Genomic DNA, 18,486 nt, shown 5'->3' with positions numbered 1-18,486 from the left:
TTACCAAGCAAAGTATTCATCGGTTACATAAGCTATAATGTCAAAATCTACAATCCTCCACCATTGAGATGTTTCAAATGCCAAAAATTCGGTCACATTGCAGCAGTTTGTAAAGGGAAACAGAGGTGTGGAAGGTGTGCAGGAGAACATGAGTACGGAAAATGTGGAAAAGAAGCTAAAATAAAATGCTGTAATTGTGGTGGAGAACATACTGCTGCCTATCGCGGCTGTGAAGCAAGCAAAAGGTCTGAGGAAATTAAAAAAATGAAATTTGAGCTCGGAATAACCTACGCTGAAGCTGCAAAAAGGATCCCATCTCAGTCAGAAAAACCCAAACCTACAGTTCAACACACAGCAAATTCCAAACCTCTAGAGAAATCTCTAAAAATTGATGAAGACTCACTTATTGTTAAAAAGACAAATTTTGTTCTTTTCATGGTAGAAGTTATTAATTGTACTGCACAGACAACAAAAAAAACGGAAAAAATCAAAATAATAGTGAAGGCTGCAGAAAAATATCTGGACATTAAAGATTTGAACTGGGAGATGGTTGGAAGTATGATGGGAGGACCGATGGGACCATCAGAAACTGGCAGAGTTAAGATGACCTAGAGTAAATTAAAATTATATGGGCAAATGTGATTTAGTATTATGTTGGTTTAAGTTACACAGGTTTTTTTTTTTTTTTTTTTTTTTTTTTTTTTTTTTTTTTTTTTTTTTTTTGGGGGGGTGAATCGTTTCCTGTTTTCTTGCTTTACTCCATATCAGTTGGTGGCGGTAATGCACAATTCACAAGTCTGCCAACCGCCATAAAATCCCATAAGAAGAAGAAGAAGACCACCGCAGGAGAGGGAAACGTGTACTTGGACGCAGCAGTGAAAATGTTAGCGGGCGGAAGGCATATTTAAGGGTTGATTTTGGCAGGGTAAGGTCTTCACACAAAGTAGCGGGTCTTCCTAGAGAGCAGTATGCTTCTCATGCTAGCTGGCACTGCTGTTAGCTACATTTAGCTTCTCCAGCTCCCGCTCCGGACTTTATTATCTCCTTTAAAGCTGCATTTCAAAGCCAAATTCAGGTAATGTATGTCCTTGTGTTTCCCAATTTGTCTTCCTTCAAGAATACTCGATTACATCTGTTTAAGTCAAGTAGTCTAATCGTAATACACTTGCTAGCTGCTGTGTAGCTCATCTATTATCAGTAGATCTACACTATTAACGACTGGGTATTAGATTTCATATTTCAATATACATTGATAAATGACATGGTTTAAATTTTACTGTCGATTTTGAAGAAACGCGGGATTATGGTTTTTTTTTATTAAAACAAGACATTTTTCTGGTTATTATCTGTTATAACTGTAGCTGTACAAAAAGCAGATTGAAAAAAAAATCCATAGAATTGTTTATTTGTTATTTTGATTTATTTTTAAACCTGTAAACTGTGCTTTGTAATTGTGTCGAGCTAAGCTGGCTCTATGTTTTGTAGAACTCATTTATAGTGCAATCAAATCTGCATGTTTGTTTTTCTCTTGTATTTTTATGCATCTACAAACTATAAGAGCATCTCTAAGCAGACATTTTTGATTTCTCTTGAGTTGATTTCTCCAAGTGTGCATTGTGTTTAGCTCACTCCTTCCAACTTGGACCAAATTCTCACCAATGACTTCAGTTGCATTTGAAAAAGAAAAAAAAAGTTTCCAGATCCAATGAGAAATTGAACATTATTGTGACCTTTTTAAGTTTCTTTTAAAGTATTATTGCAGGGAAGGAAGGATCTGCTGTTTAGTGTCTTCAAAACATGAAACATGAGGCAGCCATTGAATTATTAGTTTTGCATTTATGTCTATATGGTTGATTTATGACTCTTTAGGAATGGACCTTCTTCCACATGTTTTTGGTATCAGCTGTATGTAAATAACAAGCTGGATATTTTATGTGTCTTAACAATTGCATACATTGCAAAAACAGATAAAAAATTTGTAAAAAAAATTCTTAAGATAAGTGTATTTACCATTAATCTGAATATGTAAATAAGATGATCTGCCAATGGAATGAGTATTTTTAACCTTGAAATACTATAATTAGATATTTATCACTTGAAATAAGAGTCTGCAGTTGTTTCGTATCCTATTTCAAATGTCAAATTTTATTATTGTATTGGCAAAGCGTCTCACCTGATCAATTCAAGACAAAATCCAATGGTTTTAAGAAATTTTGCCCTAATTAGATTTCAGTTTTTTGTAGTGTTCTTGTCACTCTCCAGGACTTGACAAAAAGTTGTTCTTAAAGCGTGCATAGAAGTAAACTATTTTCTGATCAGTCGGCTCCCCATTGCAATAGGTTGAACTGGAAATTCCTTTGGAGTATTAGAGTATACGAGATTATGTTTGCCAAGTTATGAAATTCATATTTCATTATACATGTTTCATTTCACTTTCCCCTTAACATCTTTAGAAATGTGCTGAGTTTTGTGTCAGGAATGGTACAACTGTTAAATGTGGATCTGACTGCAGATCTGCGCCCCAATCTGTTTAATCTGATCCGGTTTTCTGCTCTCTCTGTCCTCCCTGCAGGGCCATGGATTTTCCGGGCCACTTTGAGCAGATCTTCCAGCAGCTCAACTATCAGCGCATCCACGGGCAGCTGTGTGACTGTGTCATCGTAGTGGGCAGCCGACACTTTAAAGCCCACCGCTCAGTGCTCGCAGCCTGCAGCACCCACTTCAGAGCCCTGTTTACAGTCGCAGAAGGGGACGCCAGCATGAACATGATCCAGCTGGATAGCGAGGTTCGGAATAAAACCCACAAGGCGCCACCGCTCGTTTCTAAAAAGTTGCCTAATGATAAGATTGTTTGCAGGTGGTGACGGCAGAAGCTTTCGCTGCTCTGGTGGACATGATGTACACATCAACGCTGATGCTGGGGGAGAGCAACGTCATGGACATCCTTCTTGCTGCTTCACATCTGCACCTGAACAACGTTGTGAAGGCCTGCAAACACTACCTGACCACGCGAACACTGCCCTTGTCCCCTTCTGCAGACAGGCCCTCCCATCACCACCCGCAGCAGGAGCAACAGCAGAGGCACAGGCAGCAGCAGGTTGGAGATTTAGGAGCTAATGTCCCAGCTTCTGCTGCTACGTCTAAGCTGCAGCGCTCCTTCCTGCTGCAGCAGCTGGGCCTCAGTCTGGTGAGTTCTGCCTTAGGAGGAATGGAGGAAGAAGTGGCAGGCAACAGAGTGGTGGAACAGAGAGCCTCCTTCCCAGTCAGGCGCTTTCACAAGCGTAAGCCTCCCCTAGGGATTGGGCTTCAAGAGGAACGACCCAGACAGAGGCAGCGGCCCTCTGCCCCCAGCCGCGGACTGTTGGGAGAGAGTGGGGTGAACGCAGAGAGAGAGGATGGAGCACTTCTTTCACCAGACTCCCACAAGATGGGCGACGAATCCAAGTCGGATGGAGCGGTCGGCGGGCCTCAGGACGACCCCCAGATGCCGAGTCAGTCGGACAGCGGACACTGTGAGGAGGAAAGCTTAGGAAGAATGCAGGGAGGGGTGGGGAAGGAGGAGGACATCAGTGATCATGACCAGCGGGATGAACGAGTGGGAGTGAAGATGAAATCTGGAACAGAGGAGGAGGCTGAGGAAGAGGAGCAGAAGGTAACGAAACAAAAGCAAGAAACAGGAAGCTCATGGAGTTTGCTATGTAATTATCTGTTTTTAGATATTAGTCATTATAAATGTCCTTTAATTAGACTTTTTGAAAACAACCAGTTTTTCTGTAGGATAACAGAAATAAAACAATTTTAAATAATGGTGAAGGCCTGCTAAATAACACACAATTGGACACACAGGCTTTGACATATCAACAAATCCTCAAAAGTATTGGAATAAACGTCTCTTAAGGAGCCACAGAAATAAAATATACACGACTTTTGCAGAATCCAACAAATTTCTGGCATAAATCTGGTTGATATTTAGAACCTTATGTCATCGTAAATGGAAAAGCTCAGTTCGTTTTGTTGGTTTCCTGCCACTGAACCAGCTTCCTAGCATGTTTCAGAAATGATTTGACTGCTCTGTACATTCAAAAACCAGTTTTACTGTTTGTTTGGGATCGTTTTTCTCTCTTTTTTTATTTTTAACATTTAAAACAGTCCTGAAGTTTGGGAATCATCATGACCTAAGCTTGAGCAGCGGTAGCTTTGTTCAAAAACAACAGCTGGATGAATGTTTCATGGCGGATAAATCAGATTACCATTAACTTTCTAGAAACAAACGTTTTGTTTCTTCACTCAGGTGGTGGTCAAACAGGAGCCTCTCAGTTCGCCAGAACCTGTGGACGAAAACAGTGACGTCACATCCCAGGCCGAAGGTAGCGACCCGACGGAGCCCGGGTGCCAGGAGGAAGAGGAGAAGGTGGAGCTGAGCCCAGAGAGCAGCGACCGCAGCTTCACCTCTGAACCCCAGCCCAGCTCTGAGTCTCTCCTCAAGAGCAGCATGGCAGGAGGTGCAGGAGTTACAGCAGGTTTCAGCTGCAGCAACGTTCTGAACAACAAACCTGCTTTTAATATTCCCAGCTTCCTCGGAGCCAAGGATTTCAGCAGCGGCAGGTCCGGGTTGGTTGCTGCAGAGGATGCCCTTCCTAACACGACCACGGGAGATGCTGTTTCACATAATTTTATGCTGAGACAAGACACAGCTGCACCATCCGGGTCTGCCTCATCGTCGGTTCTGCAGCCTGGAATGCTAAACACCGAGAGCAGAAACAGCTTTGGAGATAACCTGCAGCCGGACTCTTTGTTCCTCCGCCCGCTGCATGATGGGTTAGGAAACCCAAGAAACGGGGGAGGGGGTGCTAGTGGAGGACGTGGAGGCATGGATCCCTTCAGCTTGGACTTCCAGAGATCCAGTCTGGGCCTCCACTCGCTGGGCCGCCCCTCGAGGCCAGCAGGAGGAACTAGTGCGAACGCTCTGGGTTATCAAAGCTTCAGGCGTATCGCTCCAAAAATGAACTCTGGAATGGGAGGAGAAGAACCCGTAGGTGGGATTATTCGTAATGCTGCATCTTCTTCATCCAGTCTATCCAGTCCTCTGCTCCTTAATGAAAGCGGAGGGTACGAGATGAACAGCAGCAGGCCCACCTCCCTCCCACCCCAACTCACGCGGGCGTCGGCTGACGTCCTGTCCAAGTGCAAGAAGGCGCTTTCGGAGCACAATGTCCTGGTGGTGGAAGGGGCGCGGAAGTATGCCTGCAAGATCTGCTGCAAAACCTTCCTCACCCTGACCGACTGCAAGAAACACATCCGAGTCCATACCGGAGAAAAACCCTACGCCTGTCTCAAGTGCGGCAAACGTTTCAGCCAATCGTCGCACCTTTACAAGCATTCCAAGACCACGTGTCTGCGCTGGCAGAACAGTAACATGTCCAACACTCTGCTGTAGAGGGCGGAAAGAAAGCTAGGCTTTTAACGATTCACTCAACATGAAATTCTCCCATTTTTTTTTCTCTTCAGAATGGTTGGATCCCATCATCTTCATCTCTTTTCTTCCCCTAGATAAATCAGTCCTGATCACAAACCAAAGATGAGGATTATATTTTTCTCATCCACACTATCAGCCTGTTCTGTAAGGATAAAACACCTATATTCTTTTAAAAGGACACATGTAGCTTTGATCCCTTGGACTGAATTATGAATAATCTCCTGCATTAATGTCATGAGTATGACCAAGATTTATTTTCTCTTAGTTTTAAATGTCTTAATTAGGAAAAAAAGCTTCTTCAGAGTTATTTGGTTTTGAATCACAAAACCAAAAGTTGGATCTGCTCCGATGTGACCGGTGCAGATGTTCTAACATTTTAATCGTACGAAGAATCTGCTGCAGCCTCTAATTGTGGTCAGACCCACTCTGTAAGAACTGACGGAGGCTTGCGTGCACAGCCGTCTGCAGGCCTCCTCTGCACAGAGGCATGGAAGAGGAAAATACCTCCTGAACCTTCTCTCAGTTTATTCACTTTATTGGGATTTTATACCAAAGACAAAGAAGAGCATATTTATGAAGGAATTTATTGGTTTTTAACAATCTTTACTTGCTATTTTTTTGTAGTGTGTATTAATATTCCACCACAATGATTTCTAGAACCACCATTATTTTTGGAGTTATACTGGTGTCTTGCAGGTTTCCCACCAGACCTTGTTTTATGGTCCCCTAAAGTTTAATACAGCTTAATATACTAAACTTTTTGTTTTCTTTTCTCCACTCTTGCATCACTCTTGCATACGAATTGATGCGTTTTTATCAGATTGTCCCACATGAACTGTACGCCGCTAGCTGCGTCTTTGGCTAATGCTTGCGTTACCTTTTATTCTCTAGAAAAGTATGTTTCCATCTGTGCCGTTAACATTTTATTTTTTTTAGAGGACGGATTGAATAGTGCTATTCTCCAGGTCCAAAGCTTAGTTATTGTTTTTGGAACTTTTTTAAACTCCCTGTCTGCTTGTTCTCCAACAAGCCACTGCAGCCTTCAGAAGGCAGCTGGATTTATACCCACATTAAATGATATGCAGGTGGACTCATCCTGGAGATAAACAGGTTGCATTCCCGGTTTTTCAAGCACATCAAAGTAAAGGGTACCAAATATAAATCACACTTTGTGTGAAAAGATGTCGAAAAACCATGCTCTATTTTTCTTTTTCTACAAAGTTACGCAATACTTTGTGTTGATCTGTGACAAAAAATCCCAATAAAAGACATGGAAGTTCAAATACTGGGATCTTTAAGGAGATAATGAACGAGAGTTTTAATATTTTGAAAGCATTAGAATCTGGAGGTTATATGGTGCTCATTGTTAAGCTAAATATTTGTGAACCTGAAGGAAGAAAATATGTTGCTGATAAATTCACTTGTTGAAAGTTTATTGAAAGAAAGAGGATTGTGTGTTTTCATTGTCGTCCTCGACAAGTGATATTAGTGCTTTTTTGAGGTTCACTCATAAAACTGAGAAGGTAAGGATTTTTCATTCTTCTCTCTACCCAAAATCAAGGGACGCTGAGGCAAGACAGCTAAAATAAATCTAAAATCCTAAACATTAGTGCCATTTCAGTACCATGTTTTACCAGAAACCACCCTGTAAATAAATCCTCTTAGTGTCAGCAGTTATTTATATTTGCAGTTAAGACTTCAAATGTATAAAAGTTCAGCTCTGACCCAAAACAACAAACATCTCCGCAGTATGACAAAAACGGGTTCCTCCTGGTTAGGGATATGCTGTGTTTCTGTTGTTTGAATGGAGTTTACTGCGTTTTTTAAACGATATGGTAAAAAAATAGAAGAAAATTCCTCACATTGCTGGTCTGTTTTTCAACCTCAGATCTGGTAAAAATCCTGTTAAATTTCACATTTTCTGTTTATTACTGTACTAGAAGTTGATGTTTTCAACTTATTTATTTTTCTCTGATTGCTTTGTATTCAGAAGCACTTGCTGTGCATTCAGACCGAATGCAGTGTCCACGGCGACGGCAATGGATTTACATACTATACCTATGTAAACCAAGTTGGGAAGCAGCCAGCGGTGAATCCCATGCAATGAGGGCGTTCTTGCTCCACTCTAACCTCATGCTAATCAGTTTAAACGGAGTTATAAACAAACCGCAGCACCACCTGGAGAGAGCCGCGCAATAATCGCTGAAGATGAGAAATCTGAACTCTCGTCGGAGCAAACAATCAGAGCTGTTGTGGTTGTGACGTAGATTAAATGAGTGCGAGACAAAGCTTTTTTTCCAGTTAAAATGGAAAAAAAGAGGAAATAATGTTGATAACGGATGAAATAAAGTAAGGAAAGCTCTGAAGAGGTTTTTAGGTGGCTTTAAAAAAATAAGTTATTTTAGTTCAAGTAAGTCTGTTAATCATCCTCCCTTACATCCAGTCTGTCATTGCCCACCACCCAGTATTGGTGCTTTCTGCTCAGGTAGATCTACAATAAAAGCACCGCAGATTCCGACGTCCTCCAGATGCAGCTCTGCTGAGCGAAAGTTATCTACTTTTTCAGCGATTCTGGGGGCTTTCTAAATATTTATAGTCTCCGTGAGCAGATTCAAAAGTAGTGCATAGAGAACCATTTAGCAGCATTCTGTAATATTAAGTTTCACCTGTGCTTTTATTGTAAAGTGCTGACAGTGAGAAATTGACATGAAATGACATGGGGTTGCCAGGGGTTACGGCAGATCCAAATTAAAGAATCCAGGAAGCTGATAAGATACTGAATATTGTGAAACAATCATTCCAGCCAACAAATAAGGTAAACATGCCCATTGTTATATTCAATGTCAGCATTACAATTCATTTATGCAGTCATTTGACTAACTAAAAAAATCAACACTAACTTCTGCTGAAATCAAAAACGATTCTATCTTAAAAACCAAAGTAGCACAAATCACAGTTTTACTTCCAAAAATTCGCACCAGACAAACAAGAAAATAATTTTTAGGAATAGCTATACATTGTTTTTTTGTTTTTTCTGGAATGCTAATATATGTATAACTAATATCATGATCCAGCTGACCAGCAGTGCTCAGCATCAGTAGCCACAGATAACTCTACTCATTCAAGCGCTCTCTCTTAGACTTGAACAGTGAATCAATACGATAGAAGAAAAGTTTTGGAAACCCCAGTAAACCTCCATAACAGGTCCATGTCTACTGTCATGCAGGTTGTTCACTAATACTCTAAGGTTTAATTTACATTTTGCCAGCACTCACAGAAAAAAAATAATAATAATTAAAAGAAATCTAGTTGGATTTTTTTCTTTCTTATATGTATTTTTTTTGAATACCTCTACATCCAGCTCGCTAAACTTTCAAACACTTGCCAATTTCTGGCAACATTTCAGTTAACTTAAAAAAGAAACCCCTTGCTGAGGAGATCATCATCTGTGTCAAAGATTGGTATACGGTAGATTTGACTCCCTTTGGGTCACTCTGTTAGCTGTAAATAAGATCAACTTCTTTGGACTAGACTGTTTATTGAATAGATCTGTTTTAGTGTCTCATATTCTTAATCACTGTATGTATTGTGACATTTCAAACAAGTTGGCACCTTATAGTAAAGTCATTACACTGTCAGCCTGTACATTAAGACTTTTTTATGAGACATTGACACCTTGGTGCAGAAGAAAAAGCCTTGTTAATAATGAATAAAGATTATGCTTTCAGATTTGATGTTCCTGACTTATAATCCAGTGGTAACTGTGTTGCTCTTGTGTTTGAGTTCAAAATGGCCAGTTATGGTGAAATGTATGATGTAGGTCGTGTTGTTGGGAGATTCCACCTGTTTGGAGTCCTATTGATCCTTTCTTTCACAATAAAGAAATAAAATAAATATTGGTTTATAGTATTTGTAATGAAAGCACTTACTCTACTTCCCCCTGGATAAATATCACAGATTTCTAAATGAGACTTAAGTCACTGCCTTACAATCAATGGCTTTAAAAGCTGAGTTTGGTTGGGTTTGGTTAGAAGTAAAGTATTTTTATTTTACTCAAAGATACTGTTACCATTAAACAGAAAAATCATTGTCTCTTTGTTGTAAATTATGTTGACCTGTTGTACAGACTAAATAAACCATTGGAACTCTATTAAGCAGATTTTTGAGTGACATTTATTTCAACAGCCCAAGCCTTGAAAATCTGAATCTGGTAAGATTTTTTTTTTCTAATAAAAAACTAAGAATATCTAAATCATACATAACTTTTTTCCTTTATTGGTGTTGAAACATTTTTCCTTTATCAAATCACAACTTCAGTATTTGTCACATTATAGTGATTGTTTAGATTTATTTAAATTCTGAAAGATAAATTTGCATTAATGTTTTAACATTTTATTTTCAAAGGGATCCAGGTACTAAATAAGATCTATGCTGTGGAGCATTTAACACAAATGCAAATGTTTTTTTGCTCTTCACAAGACTGAGGGAAACTTGTGTATTTTTACAGTTCTTAAAGGGAAGCTCTCATAATGGATAACATTTATTGGAACAAATTATTGTTTCATTAAAGAAATAAATTACACTAAATCTTTAAAAGCTTATAACTTCTATTACTGGATCCCATGCATTTACTGATTGATGACCCTTAGTGGATCCCAACTTTGAGCCACCTATATAGGATCTGTATTTTTTTTTTTTGTAAAGATAATCCATACTATGTGCATATAAAATTCTAAGCAGAGCTGTTAAGATAAAGAAGCCAACTTAAGGGAGCTGTGTTTGCTTTATTTTTTTGTAAAACGTAAATGTTTTGTACTAGAATGCCTTAAATACAAACCTATTGCACAAATCTACAAATCTGAGTTTAAAACTGGAAATGCTTTAATGCAACATTGCTATATTTCCTGTAGTTCTCCAAAACCAAGGTCCTCTGAAGCCAGTGTGTTCTCATAGCTGGAGCTCTTTGATCATAGGTTGGCCCCTCAGGCCAAGGAGGAGGTTGTTTGCTGCCAGGGCAGACATGGCGTTACGGGTGCTGTAGGACGCGCTTGCAACGTGTGGAAGAATCACTGCACAATGAGAGAAATGAGCTGATGATTAACGGTGTTGAGCAGGGGTTTGGTCGTGGTTGACAGAAAGATCTGGCAGACTCACCGCAGTTCTTGAGTGTAAACAGCGGGTGGCTGGTGGGCAGGGGCTCAGGGACGGTGACGTCTAATCCAGCTCCGGCTATCTGCCCAGTGGACAGAGCTTCATACAGATCCTCCTGGTTCACAACCCCTCCTCTGATGGGACAGAAAGACAGAGCAAACTGATAGAAACCAACATGTGCAGTGGATCCATAGTCTAACCTGATAGACATCATACTTTAGAAATAAGAAACATTTATTTGAACACCAGTGTATAAAAATACTCAAAGCATTTCCTAATTTCTTTTGTAATAACAAGCTAATGATATGGCATTCTAGGTGATGATACATTTTGAAAGGATTATATTAGGGATGCAACTAACGATTATTTTGCAAATCGATTAATCTGTTGATTATTTCTCCGATTATTAAAAATCGGATAGCAAAATGCTCCATAAAGAAGAGTTTTTGTGAATTTAAACCTCATGAAACTAAAACTTTTCTACTTGAGGGTTGCTGGATAGAGCATAATGACAAAAAAGTTTTTTATCTTAAATGCTATATGCATTTTTTTTTTTTTTTTTACAATGTTGATATAATTACTGCCCTAAGTGGGTCGCTCTATCAGCTAAAGGCATGTTTTAGAGTTTTTACACTTGTGTTAACGATTAATCAATTTCTAAATTAGTTGTTTGAAGTTATTTCAATAATCAATTAATCATGATTAATCCAATTAATTGTTTCAGCCCTAGATTATATATGTGACAGAAACATGAGGACCGGATGAAGAAAAGCAATAATAAACAGACAAAAAGTTTTCTGTGTCAATTTATATTAAATGTCTGTCTTTTAAATCAGGAAATTACTTTTTTCTATGTTAATTTTTTTCAGATTATATTTTTACCTGAAGCCATTTTCTACAATATTTACGCCATCAGCCTCCTTCAATACTATTGGCTACCTATTCAGTTGATACCATAGCTTATTTGGAACCTTTGTGTTGACATCCTTCTATAGTCACATTTCTGTTGAATTGTGTTGTTTTTGTTTTGTTTTTTATAAATTCTTCAAACATTTCCAAATAATTTGTTTGTGTCGGGTAAACATAAAAAAAAAAACATGGTTAACTCTTAAAGATTTTGGATATTTTTTAGAATCATTTATTTTCTTTTTTTTCCACAAAAAATATTTCTTGAAAACATGAAAGTAAAAGTCAGACTGGGTACCTGCTGGTGTTGATGAAGATGGAGGTGCTTTTCATCTTGTTGAAGAGGTCCTTGTTGCAGATTTCTTTGGTCTCAGGTGTTAGAGCGCAGCATACCAAAAGGAAATCGGACTGCTTTGCCAGTTCATCCATTGAAACTTATAAAAGAAAAACTATTAAAATCATGTAAATCCTGCACAGATAAATGTAATTCCACATATCTATTCATGAAATGACTTGAAGCTTTAGGAAACTAGATATATTCTCCAACCCGTTACCATTAGAACATCACATACATGCTAAAAGTGGAAAGTAAAAATTTTGGGCTACATGGGATTACGGACTGCTCTATCATTTGCACCTTGAACAAGTTTTCAGTTGCTTTTTTTTTTTACAGCCAATGGAGAGTTGGTGACTTCTGCTGAGAATACTGAGATCATTTTCCATGCTTTGTCCAAGACTACTGCATTTTGTCATGCTGTAGGAGTTAGGTGATTTGATGCATTTAATGCAACACTGCCTACATTCTTGATTACTGCTGCACTTTATACATTTGTAATGTCTATTTCACTGTTGTAAGCTGTTCATTCACTGTTGAAAAGCTGTATGCATCTACATTTTGTTTTGTATACACTGTGTATAAAACATGACAATAAAGTTTGTTTAAGTCTAATAAAATAACATATTTCAAACTCAATCTACCCTGAAATGGTTTGCATTTGGTTTGAAGGTGTGGTTTGTATAAATCACATCCAATGATTGCAAGAGGGCCTCTTGTTTAAGTCCATATTCAGTTTATGCTTTTGGATTTTTGCATAATGTGTGCAGGAAAGAGAGGAAACAAAGGATTCTTAAACCCCCAAAAAGCCTCAACTTTAGCCTCTAGGAAGATAAAGGTTGAACACTTTAAATATCTTGGAGTGGTCTTCGTTTCTAATTTAAATTCCAAGCAGCATGGAAAGAGAGTCTCAAATATAATTAGGTTTAATCTTTCAAACTTTAAACACATAGGACCCTCTTTGACCTTTGAATCAGCAAAAACCTATATCTGTGCCATGATATTTGGCCATATTAACAACTGCCATACCACATAGTCTCACACTTACAGTCTCTCTTTAAGAAAACTTGACAAAAAGCCTTTAGGTTATCATTATTGTAACATTTTAAGTAATTACAACGTTTTAGACTTTGAACGTCATCAGATATTTTTGGATGTGTGTCTTGTTTTTAAAGTTTTAATGGACTTGCTCCTCCTCCTCCTCAAACAGATTTTATAAGCAAAAACACATCACTAGAATAAACATCAGGGCTATAACGAGAGGAGAGTGCAGTGTTCAGCAGCATAGGACCAAATTTGGCCAAATGGTTGCATCCATCAGAGTAGTACAGTCATGGAACAAACTCCCAGCTCATGTTAGGGGCTGTGGAACCTTAAAAAAGTTTTAAAATCTACTTGAAACATTGGTTGAAAACTAACTAGATATGTGTTTACAGGTGAATTGATCTTTTTCCTTGGGACTGTTAACCTCATTTCATTTAGATTTCATGTTATGCGCATCTTATCTGTTTGTGTCCACTATGTTCTCTCTTGTAGTGTCTTGTTTAATGCTCACTGTTCTTACCTGCCTTAGGACGGCGCATGCAAATTAGCTGTTGTGCTAATTCTGGCATTGAGCTGACATGTTGATACATATGCATTGTCCTTATTTAAATAAATAAATCAAACAAAATTATTTTAAAGAAAGGAAGCCCCTAAAAAATTGCTTTAATTGGTTCTAGATTTGAAATTAATCTTGACCAAAACATGAGCAGAACATTTAAATGTTTTATTTTCTCCATTTACAAAGCTCCACCATAAAGGTTTGGAGTATTTTTAACAAGAATACCTTCCAAAGGTTCCAAAAATGGCTAAAAGGCCCTAAGTGCTCCTGATCTATGTCTTACCATGTTCAGCATTGATGGCCTTGGCCAAATCAGGTCTAGGTGCCACATCTGTGTATATGAAATTCTTCACTTTGAACGGTGCCAGTCGCTCTGCTATAGCCACACCTAGGCAGCAACAGAAGAAAACACCAAGCTCACGGATGTGGTAATGAAGAGATGAGCTAATGTAAATTCATTGAGCTTACCTATCCTTCCAAGACCCAGAATTCCCACAGTGCTGTTGGCCAGTTCGTATCCACATAGCCACAGAGTTCTCCATGTACCCCACCCGCCGCTGAAACAAGGTACGACAGTTGAAATTTGACCAAAAAAAATAGGAAGTTAGAAACCTGTGATCTAAGCAGCTTACGTCTTAGCTTCATGGGTTGCCTCTATGAGTCTCCTAGATGTTGTAAGCAGCAGAGCTACAGTAAGCTCTGCAACTGCATCTGTCAGGACCTCTGGGGTGTAACCTACACGGATTCCTCTGTTGAGAAATAGACTCAATTATACGAGCCCGTCTCAGTAAAGTAAAATCTACTGGTTACACACATTGAAGGACTGAACTTATTTAAGTGTAATACTGAAGGAAAAGATGGGATCACCTCTTTTTCAGCTCCACCAAAGAAAGATGATCATAGCCCACCGACATAGTACTGAGCACTTTAAGATTTGGCCCTATAGGAAAACATAGACACTGTTTAATCTAGCTATCATCAAATCTTTGATCTATAATCTATCAATAGCAGCACACTGTTCTCCACCTAAGCTAACAGGTCACATAGAAGAAGCCACAGCTCCTTCAATCTCTGGGGAGAATTTCTGAGAAGGAAAACTGTAGCCCCATCTTTTTGATCTTTACATATAATTTGCCAAAATAAAGTCAGTGTTGAAAGAAATCAAGAAGTGTATGCCACAACTCATGCAGAAAAGGTTATTCTGGTCAGATTAGACCAAACCCAGACTTCTGGCCTTCAGCTGGAACATGGAGTCTTTCTATAGAGGCAGTAAAAGTTTGCCTTCTAACATAATCCAAGCACACATCTAGAGCTATGAGGGAATGGTTTAGATCAAAGCATTATTAAAATGGGGGCTGCAGTGTTACAGTGGGCAGCGCCGCAGCCTTGCAGCAAGAAGGTTCTGGGTTTAATTCCTGATGTCTGCATGGAGTTTGCATGCTCTCCCTGTGCATGTGTGGATTTTCTCTGGGTGTGAGATGGTAATTTGTCCTGTTTGTCTCTGTGTTGCCCTGTGAGAGACTGGCGACCTGTCCAGGGTGTACCTCGCCTCTCGACCATACACAGCTGGAGATGGGCCAAGCACCCCTCATGACCCAGCAGGGATAAGCGTAACGGAAAATGGATGGATGGATGATTAAAATGCCCCAGTCAAAGTCCTAAACTAAATGCTAAGAGAATCTTAAACAAGGACTGAAATCTACAAATATTCGTTTAATTTAATCTGACTGAGCTTGAGTTATTTTGCAAATGACTAGAAAAAATATCAGAAGTGCAAAGCTGGAAGTTAAATACCCTAAAAAGAACTGTGGTTGCAGTAAAATTTAGAAAATAATTCTACAAAGTTCTATCTCAGGGTGGCAAAAATGCTTAATACACTTCATAGCTATGCTAGATTATATTTGTGAAAAAAAATATTTTAAGCTCTCAGCACTTTAAAACACTACTCATCTTTGAGTTAGTCATCTAAGTCCCAGTAAAATACATTGATATATGTGTTTAGGTGAACAATTGTTTAAAAAAAAAAAGTTCAATGGATTTTAAATGCTTCTGCATACCTGCTGCATCCAACAGTTCTGCATCAATCTTTTCAGTCAGCACGCAAAGTAGACCGTCCACACCTTTCACTTTCTGTAGCAGCTCCTTTCTTGGCACAGGGATGTCGTCTGAGTCCCACAGGTCAAACTGTACCCTATGCATAAAAGAATACTTGAGCAATACTTGTTATTTATCAGATAATCATCTATTTAGAAAGCGTTACGATTTAACTTGGACATATTTCTCTCAAAAAACACAAAGAATTAAATGTATGTTGTAAGGAAATACCATTTCAGATGCCATCCTGTTAATAAAAGGTAAACATTAGAAGGCTGTCATTCTGTAGCAGGACTTACTGCCCAGATTCCCGCAGGATCTTCAGGCCTTCAGGTGGGATCTGTCTAGTGACATAAACCCTTGGGAGAGTTGACATCTCCCTCAGCCCTTTGGTTGTTACTCCCCCGGGGAAACCCAAAGGAGTAACGGCCATCCTCTGTAGCAGGCGCAGAGCCATGCGGCTGCTCATTGTTGCAAACAGTCTGAAGGTCTCTGTAAGATGAGGTGGTGCTGGTGGAGGTTAGAGCCCTGCTGCAACCATGTGTTCAGTTCTAGCTGTGGATCAGGGGGAGGTTCCCATGTGTGTCTGACCAATCTGATTAAAGGGAGGGTGGCTCAGAGGTCTTGAGGTGAGGGGTAATTTTATTTTGTTAGACCAAAAGGACAGAATGACAGACTTTGTATTTTTCCAGGTTTAAGTGGATGTAAATTTATTTGCATTGCAATGCGAATAGAATTCATGACTTAAAGTCGGATACTTACATTTTCCAACTAAAACATAAAGTGGTTGATTTTTTTTCCCCCCAAACAGCACACCAAACTGAACTCGTGTAAATGTTTCACCTGGCCGTTGACCTTTGTTTCTTTAAACAGGAGAGTACCCAAACACATCCTGTTCTTTTCTCCGGCTTACACTGGATCACTAGGGTCTTTCTGGTTAACTAGAATTTTTTTTATTAAAATATTAAAGCAATAAAATTAAACGTTTTTTTGTTGTTAAGTAAATAAAAACTCGAACTGACAACCAATGCTATAAAGCTGAATCACAACTCAAAGAGTCTTTAAGTTTACTACAAAAGGCGTGTCAACCAATAAATCTGAAAGCATCAAACTGTCATGATGGGTTCACTAAAAGCGACCCAAGTATGCAGAACACCACTGACGGACACAGGGATGAAAGTTTAACAAGTTTATTTTGCTCAAGCACACAGAATGTACTGGTTCGGGTTCGGGGCCTGGATACTGGTTCACCGGAGTCTGCGTGAGAGACAGTTCAGTTAGCGTTGCCAACAGAGGTTTGATTTCCTGAAGCTTACTGATTGTACCTTGAGGGTTCTTGAGGTTTAGCTTTGGGAGGGTCTCTGTTGGATCTGGAGAGGGGTTCATCAGCAGAGTCCGCTAGCTGCTTCAGCGTCTCACTTCTAGTAATGCACAGACCTTGGCTTTAGGTTTTCCAGCTCTCAGCCCTGAGCTGCTTGGAGGTTCTCTAGGATTCTTCAGGTTTGGCTCAGAGGGTCGGCTCGGCAGGTTAGCTCTTCCTGAGCTTCTCAGAGGAGACACTGGTTTCCTGGAAGACAGAGACAATAGTTAGAATCCAGGCTGGATTCAAAGTCATAAGTTTCACTGAGGATCTAGGCTTAAGCGCTGACCAACTGGAACAACACTGCGGCGTTGAGGCAAGGTCTGAAGACAGCTTAAGTAGTGGATCCTCTGATGATCTTGATGAACTGCAGCTGTGCAGGAGGCTCCCTCAGAGGATCCACGGCGGACTCTGCTGGAGAAAGGTGGAACTTCTTCAGCTCCCAACAGTACCCCCCCCTCAACGACGCCCCTTGGCGGTCCGGAAGAGGTCGAAGGGCAGGAACGCTCGTACTCCTCGATAAGGGCAGGATAGAGGATGTACGAACCCGGAACCCACTGGCGATCCTCCGGTCCGTAGCCCTCCCAGTCGACGAGGTACTGCCATCCGCGACCTCGTCGACGGGAGTCCACGATGCGACGAACAGTGAAGGCCGGATGACCATCGATCTCCAGGGCGGGTGGCGGGGAGTCGGACGGTGGGCACAGGCTTGATCTGGGACACGTGGAAGGTAGGGTGGATTCGAAGGGACGGAGGTAGTTGGAGACAGACGGCTGAGGGATTGATGACTCGGGTGATCTTGTAGGGGCCAATAAACCTAGGAGAGAGCTTTCGAGACATCACCTTGAGGGGAATGTCTCGAGTAGACAGCCATACCTCCTGGCCCTCAGTGTACTCGGGGGCGGGACGTCTCCTGGCGTCGGCGAAGCGTTTGATGGACACAGATGATTGGTTGAGGGTGGCGATGGTTTCCCTCCAGATTCTCTGGCAGCGGCGGATGTGTTGATTAACGGACTGGACCAAAATCTCTCTCTCGTCTGCGGGGAAAAGTGGAGGTTGATAGCCGAGACTAACCTGAAAAGGTGATTGACCAGTGGATGCAGATCTGAGGGAGTTGTGCGTGTATTCGATCCAGGGGAGAAATTGGCTCCAGTCCACGGGATTGTTAGATGTGAGGCAACGAAGGGTTGATTCCAACTGCTGGTTCATCCTCTCAGTCTGACCATTTGATTGGGGGTGGTATCCAGAGGTCAGAGAGGGTTTGCAGCCGAGAGCTGAACAGAAAGCCTTCCAGACCTGGGAAATGAACTGAGGACCCCGGTCAGAGAGGATCTCTTGGGGAATGCCGTGTAAACGAAAGACGTGTTTGATGAGGAGCTGGGCTGTCTGAAAGGCCGTGGGGAGTTTCCTAAGGGGAATGAGATGGCAGGCCTTCGAGAAACGGTCAACAATGGTGAAAATGGTGGACATACCTCGAGAAACGGGAAGGCCGGTGACGAAATCAATGGCGATATGGGACCAAGGACGCGAGGGAACAGGAAGCGGCTGAAGCAGGCCAGAAG

General features: G+C 40.5%; 2 protein-coding genes across 2 annotated transcripts; one reads left to right on the top strand and one right to left on the bottom strand.

Moving 5' to 3' along the window:
* The first annotated feature begins 846 nt into the window (after positions 1-846).
* On the top strand, positions 847-5,624 carry LOC119794206 (zinc finger and BTB domain-containing protein 5). Its single transcript, XM_038301640.1, has 4 exons — positions 847-1,075; positions 2,573-2,786; positions 2,858-3,652; positions 4,292-5,624. The coding sequence occupies exons 2-4, from the start codon at positions 2,577-2,579 to the stop codon at positions 5,435-5,437; spliced, it is 2,151 nt and encodes a 716-aa protein (XP_038157568.1). The 5' UTR covers positions 847-1,075; positions 2,573-2,576; the 3' UTR covers positions 5,438-5,624.
* Positions 5,625-10,162: 4,538 nt separating this feature from the next.
* Positions 10,163-16,106, bottom strand: grhprb (glyoxylate reductase/hydroxypyruvate reductase b). Its single transcript, XM_038301641.1, has 9 exons — positions 15,864-16,106; positions 15,528-15,661; positions 14,338-14,410; positions 14,103-14,219; positions 13,939-14,027; positions 13,754-13,858; positions 11,832-11,967; positions 10,631-10,761; positions 10,163-10,545 (listed from the first exon to the last, which is right to left on the bottom strand). The coding sequence occupies exons 1-9, from the start codon at positions 16,031-16,033 to the stop codon at positions 10,424-10,426; spliced, it is 1,077 nt and encodes a 358-aa protein (XP_038157569.1). The 5' UTR covers positions 16,034-16,106; the 3' UTR covers positions 10,163-10,423.
* Positions 16,107-18,486: the final 2,380 nt, after the last annotated feature.

This window comes from Cyprinodon tularosa, unplaced genomic scaffold, assembly GCF_016077235.1.
Source record: "Cyprinodon tularosa strain WSP-4 unplaced genomic scaffold, ASM1607723v1 ctg470, whole genome shotgun sequence".
Classification (NCBI taxonomy): Eukaryota; Metazoa; Chordata; class Actinopteri; order Cyprinodontiformes; family Cyprinodontidae; genus Cyprinodon; species Cyprinodon tularosa.
Note: the sequence above shows the minus strand (reverse complement) of the source record. Positions and strands in the feature narration are given on the sequence as shown.